General features: G+C 42.7%; 1 protein-coding gene across 1 annotated transcript in view; it reads left to right on the top strand.

Annotated features, from left to right (window-relative positions):
- Window positions 1-984: 984 nt before the first annotated feature.
- VWA3B (von Willebrand factor A domain containing 3B) overlaps window positions 985-14,276 on the top strand; it is a 74,673-nt gene continuing 61,381 nt past the window's right edge. Inside the window, exons 1-6 of the mRNA XM_074608427.1 lie at window positions 985-1,092; window positions 3,070-3,228; window positions 4,872-5,090; window positions 6,973-7,067; window positions 9,462-9,712; window positions 11,766-11,925. Coding sequence (XP_074464528.1) covers window positions 3,189-3,228; window positions 4,872-5,090; window positions 6,973-7,067; window positions 9,462-9,712; window positions 11,766-11,925 — 765 coding nt within the window. The 5' untranslated portion in view covers window positions 985-1,092; window positions 3,070-3,188. The remainder of the gene's footprint in view (window positions 1,093-3,069; window positions 3,229-4,871; window positions 5,091-6,972; window positions 7,068-9,461; window positions 9,713-11,765; window positions 11,926-14,276) is intronic.

Below are 14,276 nucleotides of genomic sequence, written 5' to 3'. Positions count from 1 at the left end.
AGAGAACATTCAGTACCTACTGTTTTTAATGATATAATGGTAAACTGTTTAATGCCTGAGAAATAAATGCCTTTTCTACACCTCAGGGGAACAGTTGTGCAATCCGGAATGACTTGCCATGCCTAGACTAGTCTTTAAACCCTTGGTTCCAACTGTATGAGAAGCTGGAGCTCCAGAAAGCCACATTCCCATCCCAACCGCAAGCCTTATAAGGAACTTTTCTTTCCTATCTCTGTTTACCAAGCCATCTCGCAGAGCTGAAGCCAATGCTTTGGCGTGCCGCAGGACGGCCTCCTCTGTGCCTGGAGCGTGTATTTCCATCTGAACATCAATACGAACATCGATGACCGATCAATTGATCCTATAAAGCAACCGATCTTTTATTACTTTGTGATTGCGTAGTAAAGCAAAGCAAAACAGAGAAAGTGCAGAGCTCAGCGCTATTTGTTTCTTGGCTGGAAACTATGCTCATATTTACAAATCCTGTATATACAGACCTGGGTTTCTGGCTATTTGACATCAATGGGAGCTTTATGATGCACATCTTTTCGTGTATTTTACTACACCAGAATAATTTTTAGTTAGGCTTCTCCAGCAGCGTGGCAATTCCCCGGCAGTGTGTATCGCTCCTCTGACTTAAACAAAGGACACGCGGCTGCTCTTAGTGTAAATACTGTCAGTGGCTTCGTCTAAATTAAGAATTAACAAGACCAGAAGACTCGGATCCGCTATATATAGATTTCTGCGACTCTCCCAAGTTGGCCGGCGTCTTTTTGGCTCCGAAAGAAAGGAATGGGCGCCGTCGTTGCCGCGTCTGTCGGCGATGAATTGATTCCCCGCATATTTCCCGCCCCCCGGGGGCAGCGCTCCCGCCTCCAGCCCTCGCCCGTCCCCGCGTCCTCGTGGTTTGCCGCCCCTGGGCCGCTCTGTCCTCTCGTTTTTCCTCCTCCTCCACCACTTTTTGGGTCCGGCGGGGGTAGCGGGGGGGAAGAAGGGGGAGTGAGGCCGTGCCGTAGCAACCGGGCGGTCTCCGGGTCAACAGCGCGACGCGGTGCCGGGGGCGGGCGGCGGCGGCGGGGCGTCCGGAGGCAGGTGAGGGCGGGCGGGGGCTGCCCTGTCCCGGCGCCGGCCGGCAGGCTCGGGGCGGGGGGCGGTGTGTGTGTGACACGGACCCTTAGTCCTTCACCTCAGGGGACCTCGGGTTTCCCCTTCCCAGCCCGTTTCCATGCAGGGCATGTGGGTGTCGTCAGGCACTGGCTGCGAGGGCGTAGCGTGGCTACCGCTTGCCAACGCCCGGCGAGCCACATGGCCGTGCCTCACCTTGGCTGGCCCCGGTGGCAGGTCAGGCCTTGCTCCGCGCTCCCCCTCTTCCTCACCATCCCCCTGTGGTTTTTGCCAATGTCACCCTGTGCCCCGTCCCGGCAGCAGGCAGCTGCCCACCTCTGGCCCCGTGCACAATTCACCTGGGGTTTGGGGTTTCGGGTGGCATGGGGTGGCTTCCCAGGCTGTAACGCACGTGGGTTTCCCGAGGTGTTCCCGTGTGTCAGGACAGGCCGGTTGTACAGCCTTGGCGAACACTGTTAAAAATCTGTTAAAAATTCAAAGCACATGTGGGGGGTGAAGGTTTTAGCAGACTGTTTGCACTGGCCAGAGTGGAAGGGTAGAGGTGCCCAGATGAACTCCCGTTCACGTTTCTAAAATAACCTTTTTTGATCCAGACTTTGGGCTGATGGTTATCCAGGCTGTCACCATTTTTGGCTTGCTTGCCTTTCCAAGACTTGAGGTAAACTCGCTGTTTCCATAGGAATTCGCTTCTTTTCCTCTCAAAGGCTCCTTTTCACGTGGCACCAGCATTTCACATCCAGGTGCTGTTGAAGCTGCTGGGGGTGGTGCCAGAGGCAAACCCAAGGGAAAACCCATCACCACACTCCTGGGCCTCTGGAAGGTGAGATCTCACCTGGGATTCATTCTCTGATGCAGACTGCTGCCTGAAATGTGCCTCAGCTCTGGCACTAGTTCTGTAGCCTGAGAGAGAAGTGGCACGTGAGTCTGGTGGCTCACTATGGGCACTATCTGCCATGGCTCCCCTGTAGCAAGGGCTCCTTTTGACTGCACTGGTGCCAAGTCCAGGCGAGTCAGGGCTTGTGCTGCTGGGGGGCATCTTCTGCACAATGCCTGGGGTGTTAGGATGCAAAGCAGAGTCCTGCTTTTTTTTTTAAAGTCCTCCCTGCTTTTCACACATGGTCTTTCTGCACGAGCAGGACAGAGACTGGAATGGTTTACATGTTTCCATATAAGTATTTAAAACCATGTAAGAGGAATAAATGGCATGTTTGGTTCTGCAATGAAGAAAGAGGGAGGAGGCTAAGTCTTTGGGTTATTATTTTATCCCATTTTTGATTTTCCCATAGGAAAACCTGCTTGATGACAATAGCTAGCAGCTGGCCTGCTAGTGATTCATAAATATCCCTCATTCATTCATCTTATTTATTAAAAGAAGGACCAAGTAAGCAGAAAAACACCGTGTCTCAAAGTGATACACTCAGCCTGTATATGCTACCTTGCTTCGCCTGGCGTTTTGTTTTCTATTCATATGTTGTGTCTTATTCACAGTTCAGCCTTATACCACATACACGTACCTGTATACATGCATAATTCTTTTTCTTTGTGAATCATCTTGTAGTCCTATAGGCAAAGTTATGAATCTCTTCACAAAACTGCATCGCAGATACTCACAGGTTTAGTCATAAATTGGATTATAGCAAAGGTAAGGTATAATGCAAAGCAATAATAGAATATAATACAACTGGTGGACAGCAGGCCAAAACACCACACTCATTTTTCTAGCATATCTGTATGGAAACTTCCACATTGGCTCCTTTTTTATGATAATTTAGAGGGAAAGCACATTTCCAGTTTCCCTCTTTTCCATTTCTGAGTATAGGGCTTCCTGTCAAATCTGACTTCAGCCTTTCTTGACATGGGGAGCAGCTATCGTTTTTCATTTATAATATTGTTTTTCTTGAGGAAAATTTTGATCTTAACCTTCTGCTCTTTATTGTTGCCTAGGCCCGTGCAGCTGATCTCCAGTTCATACTGACATCTGCATATTTAAATTTTTTTAAAACGTAATAATTGCTCAGCTTTTTAGGAAGATATCGACGAGGAGCTGTCAATTGAGATCTATCATGACTGGCAATCTATCTAAGAGGCTTGCCTGGAGTGACTGTGAGTATTTCAGGACTATTTTTGCATAGGTTCCATGTTTTCCTGGAAAACTTCCAGTTTCCTTTGCAGCATTGTGGTGTGCAGGCTGCTAGCGGTGTTACAAGCCATTCTGAAGCTGTGCCCCTCTCACCCGCGCTGCGTATGGGGTGCTGTGCTGGCCTTCCTGCGTTTTCAGAGGAGGAAACTGGGAATGACTGTGCAAGTGACTATAGTCACAGAGCCTGACTACATACAAAGCTCGCACAGCTGCAAGCCTTCACCTGTCTCTCTCTCTCTCTCTCTCTCGTTCACATCTGTCACTGCTGCTTCTGTATGGAGTGGAGGAGGAGGAGGGCTGGTAAAATGCCAACCTCTACAGGCATGCCAGCCCAGCGCCCGGCTTGTAGGACTGATGAGTGTAAAAGAGCTGGTGCCAGTCTGCACCATATAGAAGGCTATGCTCACCAAGATGTGATTTCTGAAGATACAGACTCATTTCCTCTATGTATTATTAACTGAGGAACAGTCTATCTAATGAACCTTTATAACCAGTCAGTTGTTGTAACATTTGATCTTAGCAGACAGTTCTGATCGTGTTTCATACTAGACTGAATGTTATTATTTAGTCATTAAAGACAGAAGTACCCTTTTTCGTATTTTGGACTAGTTTGATCCATGTGGTACGTTTACAGCCATGTTACAGTTTATGGGCAATGAGAGACTGGGATACTCCAGATAACATTGATGCTGGGGAAAATGGACAGAAATATCAAAAGTCCACAGAAAATAAACTTAGATATAGCAAGGATATTTAATCAACCAGAGCCAGCTTAGCTCATGCAGAGTATTTTAGGAATAAACAGGAAATACTGAAGTCCTCCTAGAACCTCTGCGCTGACGAACAGAGGCATTACTGTTGTCATTGCTTCCATTTCTGCCTCAACCAGTCTAGGCTCTGGGCTGTTTCTGTGGCCAGTTTCAAGTGGAGCTAGCCCAGACAGCTATACATCAGTGCTGAGACGTGTTCGTTGTTCTGTAGAACTTAAAATGAAACTGGGTCTTCATGTCCATGATTTCCTGTGCATGCACATGATCCATCACAGCCTGGAGCAGATACTGCCAGAACCATCATTTATACTTGGGGTAAATGATTTCAGGAGAGGGAGTTTCACCAGCCTTGCAATGAAGTCAGGATCTGCTGCTGACGCTGCTATTGCTTATGGAAGGAGTTCGACATATAATGGTTCAGAAATCCTTGTTTATTGCATAATGCTCCTAATGTGTAGTGGTGATCGTCTGGCAATCTTTGAATGCCTGTTATGAGTTCCGATTCCCAAGATTTAGGAGAGTTGTCTTAGAAGCTGGAAGAATTGCCATTCAGCAAGCTCGACTTAGCTTTCAGGGCTATGATTTCAGCATACAAGAGACATTTTCTTTAATAAATCGAAGGTAAATGTATATGGATGAATAAAAAGACATAACAGCAAGTAGATGTGTAGGACAGAAAAGCTTTCCAGATTAAGAACGTTGTTCAGTATAAGATAAGAAAACAAGAGGTGAGCTGTATGTGTACAGAGTATGATGGAATACGGATAAAGAAAGGAGACAACTCAAGTGAATCGTTTGATTAAGCATAGCGTTTCTCTCATTTGTCTTTACAACAGATTGCTTTGATTCAAAGCACAGACTAGATCCTGAAGATTCCCATGAGGCACAGAAGAAGAAACCAAAAGAGAAGGAAAGGAGACTGGCAGTCAGTCAGTGGGACAAGGATGTACAACCCCTCGTTTCATCTTCTAAATGGCTTCAGCTTCATGGGCTCAAAAGAAACAAATTGTCCCTATGCCAGATTTTGTCACAGATTGGATTCCAGCACAGGAAAGGTATATGACAAATCAATAATAGAACAATACTAGAACAATACCCCCCCCTCCCCCAGCTTTGAATAGTCTGTAGGGTCATGCTCATTTTGCACCCCTGTGTACACAGAGGAGATTTTCATGTCTCTAATCTTCTGATAATGGCAGAAAGGGAAGCTGTATCCATAGTTGCTGACATTGCCAGTTCAGAGAACTGAGGAACTCCATCTCCTTTTGATCTGACAAGGGCTCAGGATCTGAGAAGGGCTTTCCTTACTCAACTGTACTGTTGCTTTACCCTAGGCTCCAGTTCAAATCGTCTCAAATTTAGCTATAGCTGGGAAACAACTTGTGCTGCTGAGGCTGTTAGTCTTTTTCCTGCAAATAACACACCGTAAGATCTCTGTCCATTTTTAGATGGCAAATATCATGTATGCCATGCCATAATCTGTGATCTACTCGTTGATCATCGGGGCTAGACAACCTGCTTGGGAATGGTATATTATTTCCAGGGATCCAGCTCTAAGGAAGCAGTTAAATTTGATTAGAATTCAGGCTGCTTTTTGTGCAAAGTCAGACTATAGAAAAATGTTCTTTTGCAGCTATCTGACAGCTGGAGGGAAAGAGTTTGCTAATAATTATTAATCACTGCCATAATAGTGCTTTGCAGAGCATGGTAAGATATTCTTTTCTTTGAAGAGCTTGCTGAAGAGCCTGAGAAGTAGGAATTGTAATGTATTGCAATTGTTCTAGGTTGCATAATTTAAGATTTTGGCTGGCTTGTGTCCATAGGTCATTCAAAGATCAACAGTGCAGATCCTGAAATCCTGTATGCTGTAGATGAAGAAGCTGTTAAGCAGGGTTAATGTTGCCACAGCGTAATTTTAGGAGCAGTATGTACTAGCTTAGCAGGGCAGCATGCTGTACAGAATAGCTGCTTTGTGACGTTAAATATTCCCACCCCTAATGTTTTCCTATCAGTGGAGATCCTGTAGAAGATTTCTAGCTACTGAAAGAGCAGAGTGCAACCTTTTCCTTAGTTGCACCCACTTCTGCACCCATTTAGTTGTGTAAGAGAACAGCATTATCTGTACCAGATTTTGTATTTTGTTTGACAGACAAATATTTGCAAGTCCTGTCGTGAGGTAAATGGATAATACAGAAGTTTAATTGCCTAAACCTTTCCTTTAATAAAAGTCCCACGTAGGTTTTTGGCCTAGAAGTAATTAAATGTGGGGTTTTTCCCCCACTTCTGACTAAACTGGCAGCGACCAGCAAGAGCAGGGCTGCTCCAGGGAGGGAAAATGAGCTGGGAGCCAAAGGGGACCGCAGCCCAGGCAGTGCCTTCACTGACCAGGACGCAGTCCTGCAGCATCCAAGCACCACAGGCAGTGAAGCGCGCCGCTAACAGTGTCCACAGACAGTCCCAGACAAGGTGAGGCGATGAACCATGTCTAGGGTCCAGCCAGGAGCCGCGGGAGATGGAGCCAGAGACAAGACTGGAGACGTGGCCACAACATAGGTCTAAGAGCCACATCTAGGAAACTGAACTGGAGACAAGGCTATAATATAGGGCTGAGAGGTCTATCCAGGAGAGAGGTTCACTACAGAACTTGAGATGGGTACACCTACAACACAGCTAAAGCAAAGGCTGGGTGCCCAGGTCTAACCACCCTCGGGGTGGAAACCCCAGGTGAGGCTGATCAGACCTCAGTCAAGGCTTGTTGGTGCCCTCAGAGCCCCAACATAAACATGGCCAGAAAAAGATGTAGAACAAAAACATAATTAGAATTTCTTAATGTCAGGAGTTCAATACAGATGCACATATGGATGTTATGCACATCAACCTGAAAAATATCTGAATCCTTATGACGAGCAACTTGATCTTTTGTAACCTTTACTGTAGATTATGTGACCACTTTGGGGAAACTTGTGGCTTCTCGGTATGCAGATGGTCTGTTTCCTCAATACAAGAGAGCACAAGATGGCAGCGTGTATAATGTAAGTATGACTGACTTGTGGTAACTTCCCTGGGCACTTAGAATTTATTATCACTGTAGCAGAATGATGTGACTAAAACGTCTCCCGATGGCATGAAATACTTGCGTTCTTTGTGCGAGAACTTTATCTCTTGATCTTTTCGTTTTCTGTTTTGACAAACTGTTAGTAACAACAGTCAGCAGTAGAGAAGCTAGATATCTTTTCCTTTTTTTTCCTTGCAAAGTCTTACGCTCCTGCCTTGGTGCAGCATTGCAGTAAATCTTTCCAGACAAGACCGTAGTTTCTAAGCAACGTTTACCCTGCCTTGAAAGAGGGAACACTTAAAAAGAAGATGCTCAGCTGAGTTAAAAAAAATAAAATCGTAGTCAATAAAACAAACGGGGATGCTGAAATAAGAAGACATAATGCGCTGTCATTGCCAATGCAAAGCGCTGCTTTTCTTAGTGCCAGCGGGTCACACAAAAGGCTCAGCCTACTCTACAGAGACAGCTAGCTGGATCTCTGCCCAGGCTCATGTTCTAAGGAATGTCTTAGCAACAGCTGCTGGCGGCCCCATTGTTAAGAGGATGGATTCTGATTGAAAAGATACGCATGTGAGCGAGGAGGGGAGAGAGTTAATTCATAAAGGATTTTACAAAAGCAAATGGGCTGTCATTTTTTCTGATAACCAGAGTCACTTCTGAGGCACATGGCTTAAAAATGGGAAAGGAACCATTTCAGGGGGCCTTTTCCCCTCATTTTTTCCCCCCATTAATTCCATATGAAATATCTGCATAATATCTTTTAATCTTAGGACATGTTGGGAGCAGTAGGAAACACATTTCTGGTAGCATTAAGGTAGCAATGGCACTATTCAAGATCTGGTAAGATCTTATTTAGGATATAGTGTACAATACTATGTACAGTTACCACAGGCTGAGATGAAGCCATTGAAACCAAAACAGGTACTGGGAAGAGCTACTAGGATGAACTTCAATGGAGTGCTGATCTTATAGGAGGGCTTGTGTGACGTTGATGTATGTAAGTAAGATTGAAGAAGGCTGACAAAGGGTAGCATTATTGCTCTTGAATGCCTACAGAAAGGCAAATTACAGGGATAGGGAAAACCTAAAGTTTTTTACGCTAAAAGGCATGCTAGTCTAAGAATAAGTGGGTATGAACTGCCATGAATAAATTTAGGCTGGACAGTCAGAAGTTTTTGAGCCCTCAGAGAAATGGGAGTCTGGGCTGGGCAACTAAAAGTGAAGGCGTGGTGCAAGAAAATGGCTCTATTTTAAGATGGAGTTTGGTCAGTGTAGTGTAATAAGCTTCTTTGTAGGAGTCTGGCTGTCATAGGAGGAAACTGGATTTTCTAAGTGCTCCTTCGAAGGCCTACATTCTTTTGGCAGACAGCCTGAGACTGTATCTGGGAGGCACATTACAGGGCCCTAGCTGACATTAAAGAACAGAGAAAAATACGAATGAGACGAATAAGTGTGCAGACTGACACATAAAATATTTTCTCCCTGACAAATATTTTTTTTTAAAAACATTTGTATTTCCAAGGTTTTGTACTTAGTCCTGAAAAGGTAGTTGGAAGTAGAAGGCAGCCAGTAAATGAGCTTACATGAGTCAGAGATACTGGGGCAATGTCTTTACTGCAACCTGTAGTGAATTTTTAAACCCACAAATCATTTTGCATGGTGAACATATATACATATATTCATAGGGAGGGTCGGCTGTTTTTAATTTTAATACTGAATCTAGGTTTTTCTTATTTGACTGATACAGTATGGGACATTTTAGTTGTTGATTGCAGCTGCCTGAACTAAATCTGCCTAAGCACCTACCCACAAATAGTTAAGCTGCAATGCTGGGCATTGTTAGTGAAATAATAGTACAAACAGGAAACATTTTACATTTTCCTTTCAAATGCTAAAGACAAGTTGGAGATTTAAGTGCCCCAGAACCAAAACGTATGCTGCCTTGTATCATTGAACAAAATTTTAAGGGCCAGTCAAAATTCTAGTCTAAGAAGGGACAAAGTTTCTGTGTCCTTGTTTGTTCACCCATCTGCTCTCCAGTCCTTTCTACTTCTTAGTCTGTGTTCAGCTCATTCTAATTGCTCCAGTCTTGAGACAGACAAGTCAGCCCACTGGCACTGTCCCATGCTTGTATAAAAAGATTATGAAAAGCAATTAGGGCAAAATGTGGTGTCTTTTCTACTATCGCTTAGATGCGTTTGTCAAGTATTTGCTCTTGAAATAGTGAAGAAAAATGGGTTGTTTTCACTGCTACCTTGGCTGGCATATCTGGCACTTGCAAACCAGCTATTGCAGCTGTGCTGAGCTTGGGGCTGGATTTGTGTTATTTGTTTTGATGTTCAATTTCTTTCTCTCCCTTATTTACATAAAGCTGACAGCCAAAAAAGAACTGATTCTTCATTTTGTGGATTGTCTAATGGGAGCTATTGAGCTATATAAGCAGCGAATGGAATGGTTAACCAGTGAGAGCCGGCAGATATTTGGAGTGATTCAAGAACAGTGCATTGTCATTGTTTTGGATTTTGGCGCTGTGGCTCCAACTGAATTTGATCTATGTCGGGATGCACTTTCTATGGTACTTGTGGAACAGGTGACCCAAATTGCCAAATTCAACCTCATTCGGTAAGCAACAAGAATCATGGAATTGTAGAATTATAGAAGGGTTTGAGTTGGAAGAGACCTTTAAAAGTCATCTAGTCCAACTCCCCTGCAATGAACAGGGACAACTTCAATTAGATTAGGTTGCTCAGAGCCATGTCCAGCCTGACTTTGAATGTTTCCAGGGATGGGGCTACAAGCCCTACTAAAAAGTCTGTCTCCATCTTTCTTATAAGCCCCCTTTAAGTATTGAAGGGCTGCAATAAGGTCTCCCCAGAGCCTTCTCTGCTCCAGGCTAAACAAAGAAGTCCACGTCTGCCTGTTGCTGGAGAATAAAAAGGAGTCTCATATCATATAGACATGTGTTTGGATAATATGCTTTCAGTAGTGGAAAATGTCATGATTCATGTCATGGTAATATCTACAGATTTTCCACCAAGTTTCACCCATAGTCATTGCGAGCTTGCTACTTCCATTTAACAGAAGACCATTGTTCCCTGAAGAACAGGTAAAGACTAACAGAACCCAAATACGGATACATGCCTCCTACAAATGTAGCACAGAAAAACAGAAAGATAAGGGGGACTTTGCAGTAGCAGTAATGCTCTTCAGGCATCTAAGTATTGTGGAGTGAAACAGTGAGGTCCCATCTGACTGCCTAGGCATTCTTGTCTCTTTAGGCATTACAGGTGTCTGCCTTACAGCTAAATGTACACTCCCCCAAGTGCCATAGGCACGGGCACAGTCATTCGTATTTCTATAGATTTCCATGGTCACACAAATCAGTGGCAGAGCCAGGAAACAATACTAGATTTCCATAACAAAAGACAAGTGCTTGTTCCCTAACATGAGTAAATGATTTTGGGTTTAGTTACAAACAGAAGAACAGAAGCAGCTATTCAAATTTATCTGTCTCTGCACAAATTATCATATATGCATAAAAGTTTTAACATATAAGCGTGGTCTTGGATAGATGAGTAGAATTTAGTGACTATGAAAAAAAGGATGCAGAAATTAGAGGTCATATAATTTTAAAATTGGTTCCACAATGATAACTTGCATCTACACTGTGATTCTTAAAGTTGTTTTACCCAAGCTTTGTCCTACCGATTTGATTCTGGTGCCCTGTCTTATTCTCTAGCTTGTGATACAACTGAGATTTCAAAAGCAGAAGATAACTTCCATAGCTTTTGAGAAACACATAAAACATTTCCTTTAAAAATGATCTGCAAAGCCAAATCAAAGTTGAGACACAATAATTGTGTTCATCGATTTGTTTGTTTGTGCAGGAGGGAGATAAAGGACAATATAGCATACAAATCATTAGAATCATAGAATCATAGGGTTGGAAGGGACCTCTGGAGATCATCTAGTCCAACGCCCCTGCCAGAATCTTGGAAAACATACTTGTCTCCTAGATTTGCAGGAAAATCTTCAAAATAGTGCTTGAAGGAATGTCACAGATGACTGAACCAGTTATTCTTTTTTATTTGCTTTCTGTCTTCTTTATGTACAAGTATGCACAGGCACACATGCTCATATACTTTGTACTTCTGTATTGCCATTAAGAGGAAGGCCTTTGGTCAATTAAAATATCAAAAAGCTTAGCATCATAAATTTATTCTGATGGGTAGGTAAAGATCAGCCCTACTATAAAAAAGGTGTGTCAGTTAAAATGGTCTGACGCAAAGGTCATGCAAAAAGTTATGGAAAGAGAGCCGTGGAAGCCAGATTTTTTTTCATATACATATTTAAAACTTGATTGTGTTTTTATATTAATTAGAGACATGAATTAGGAACTGTTTTTGAAGTACTTTAGCTCTCTTGACCCTACTTTGGAAACAGTTGTCTCAAAAAAAATTCTTATTAAAATTACAGTATTTTTCTGAGGGTTTTATTTTCCTAATGGTTTTATTTTTCCTCTACTTCTTTTATTGCAACTCGAGATTTAGTATCTGTGGCTTATTGTAATTATTACTTAAGAATATAAACAATAGTAACAATAGCAGAGCTCCACTCTTTTACTCTGCCAGGATTATTCTCACTACTTCTGATTTATAGTTAATGTCATTTTCAGGGCTGCTCAGGATCTTATGAAGTGGCAACAGAAATCTGCTCCTGTGTCTGAGCATACTGTAGAGTCTGCTCTTACGTGGCTCTGGAAGCTGGACCATATGACAGCTGCCAGCCATACCAGCTCTGCTGAAGCCCTGCTGGAAGCCATGAGTGATGAGGCGGTAAGCTCATACATCTTTTCAGAAGCCTCAAGTAAATCCAGGAATATTCAGTGCCAGACTGGCTACTGTGATTTGCCCTGATGAATACTGCAAAGATAAATATTAATGACAGCATTTGGAAAGTTTTTTTTCCCCAAGCATAGCTGCATACTATGTTTACTGATGGCCTGCTTATGTAAATGTACTGCATTTTGAATGCATAAACTTGTTTATTTTCTTTTTTAGAGTACACAGAATAAATTACATAGTCAGTCATTAAGGGAAAGAGGAAACATCTTCCCTTCCACTTTCTTTGCCATATATGTTTTTCAGGGCTTCCAGTTTATGAGAAAACTGGTAGTATCAACATTATTGAAGACAGGGAAACTATTTTTATTTTATTATGTATCCAAAGTGCTCATGAAAAATTATATTTAAAATCCAAAATAGTAAGTACAAATATTTATTTAAGCATTAACTCATGATAGGAATACGCAAATCCTTTTTCATCAGCCAGGTTATGGCTAGAGTATTTTCCAGGACAAAAAGACAAAGCATGCACTGGTCTTGCTGCAATTAAATTCTGTCTGGTTCTAAAACTACCATATTACTTTATTTATTATAGCAGACTCACAAGACATAAAACATGTATGCCATCATTTCAGCTAGTCACTTAAAACTTGTGTTGTTAAAGAGACATTTTATGAAATCTGCTTACAATATACATTGTTTCTGTTCCCTAGCACCCAAATTTAATGGAAAACTGGGCCTACTGTGTGTGGACTAGCATAATTGGTTTTCACTGCCATTAAGGTCCATCACTGTGCACTGTTACAATACTAACTCCTTTGTAAGTCTCTGAGACATTGTTTGAAGGAGAAGGTAAATTTGGCTTGACTTTCCTTCTGGTTCCCTGTGCTGGTGGATTCTCATCCATATGAACCTTGATGTTTGGAAACTGATATTAAAAAGGAACTGGGTGAGGAACAAATTGTGCAACAGTGAGATTTTTTATGACTGCCTTTATAAATGCCTCCTTCATAATTTTTATTAACATTTTAAATTTGCAGTATATTACTGATTTCCTGGTGGCAAACAAAAAAGATCGTATTTAGATTTCAGTATTGTCTGGATTAAAAAAAAAGGCTTGTTGGGCCTGGTGGGTCTGCGTATGAATAAAGAGAAATTAAAATCCATCCAACAGGGAGACATCTATAATTTTTTTCTGCGCATTGGTGAGCTAATGGGTAATCTGGGGAGTTAGTTGTGGCAGTGTTCAACATAAAACAAACTTCAATTACTCCTAAATACAGTCTAGTTAAAGGTGTCCCTGCCCGTTGCAAGGGAGGTTGGACTAGATGACCTTTCAAGGTCCCTTCCAACCCAAACTGTTCTATGATTCTATGATTCATTGTCATTCATAACTGACAGTTCACTTGAGTGCAAGCTTCGCTGTACTGCAAGCTGGGGGAGACCCCATTCGGTCCTAAGCAAAAGCTGCATAGTCACTGAACAGTCATAAACGACTCATTCCTCAGAACTGCCTTCATCAACAGAAGTTGCTCCAAATCAATAGCTCTTTTTTCTCTAGACTTGGGTCTTCCTGTCATTCCTTTAGCTGAGCTTTTCTTCCCATGTGTGGTGGCTCCCTAAATTTCCTTTCCTCACGACCTGTCAGTCCCAAGCTCAAGTTGTCTCTTCTGTAAGGTTGCAATCCTTTGAGTTCTACCTGCCACAAATGCATCCTCAGCGTTTAACTTGCGGTTCTGTACAGGTGCCACTCTGCAAGGTGTGGGTCACCCATCCAGAACACACCTCCCCACCAACGTAAAGACTATGAGGAACTGTTCATGTTGTTCTCCTTCCGTTCTTGTATGAAGTTTGTCTGCTTGTTCAGATGGCTGCATAAATTTAAGTTTTCAAAATATGAAGGACTAAATGGAAAGGTTTTAACCTTTCCCCACTAATCTGTAAGGAACATTTCCTTTGTGGCATGATATTGCTGGGTTTGTAGTTAAGTACAGTGAATTGTCTGTGGGTAGCAATTTTGTTTATTTTCTCGTGAGGAGTTGATTCTGCATCAGCTACGTCCAAGAAATGTCAGCATTTTAAAAGTTGCAGAGGCAGGCAGTAAATCCTTTGGAGGAAGTGTGAAAATTGATATCCTTATTGGATATCAAGTTTATGAATTATTGGCAGCCTTAGGAGGGAGGGGGAGAAGCTGTGAGTCTGAAGGAACACAGGGAAAAGTGGTTGTGCAATATGCACACATTCCCCCAGTTCAGGAGCCTCTTCAGCAAAACGAATAGGAACAATTTATTATCAAATGACTGGGTCTCAACTGGGCGAGCTGTGTGCGTGCTCAGGTAGCT

The sequence above is a fragment of the Larus michahellis genome, chromosome 1 (genome assembly GCF_964199755.1).
Source record: "Larus michahellis chromosome 1, bLarMic1.1, whole genome shotgun sequence".
Classification (NCBI taxonomy): Eukaryota; Metazoa; Chordata; class Aves; order Charadriiformes; family Laridae; genus Larus; species Larus michahellis.
Note: the sequence above shows the minus strand (reverse complement) of the source record. Positions and strands in the feature narration are given on the sequence as shown.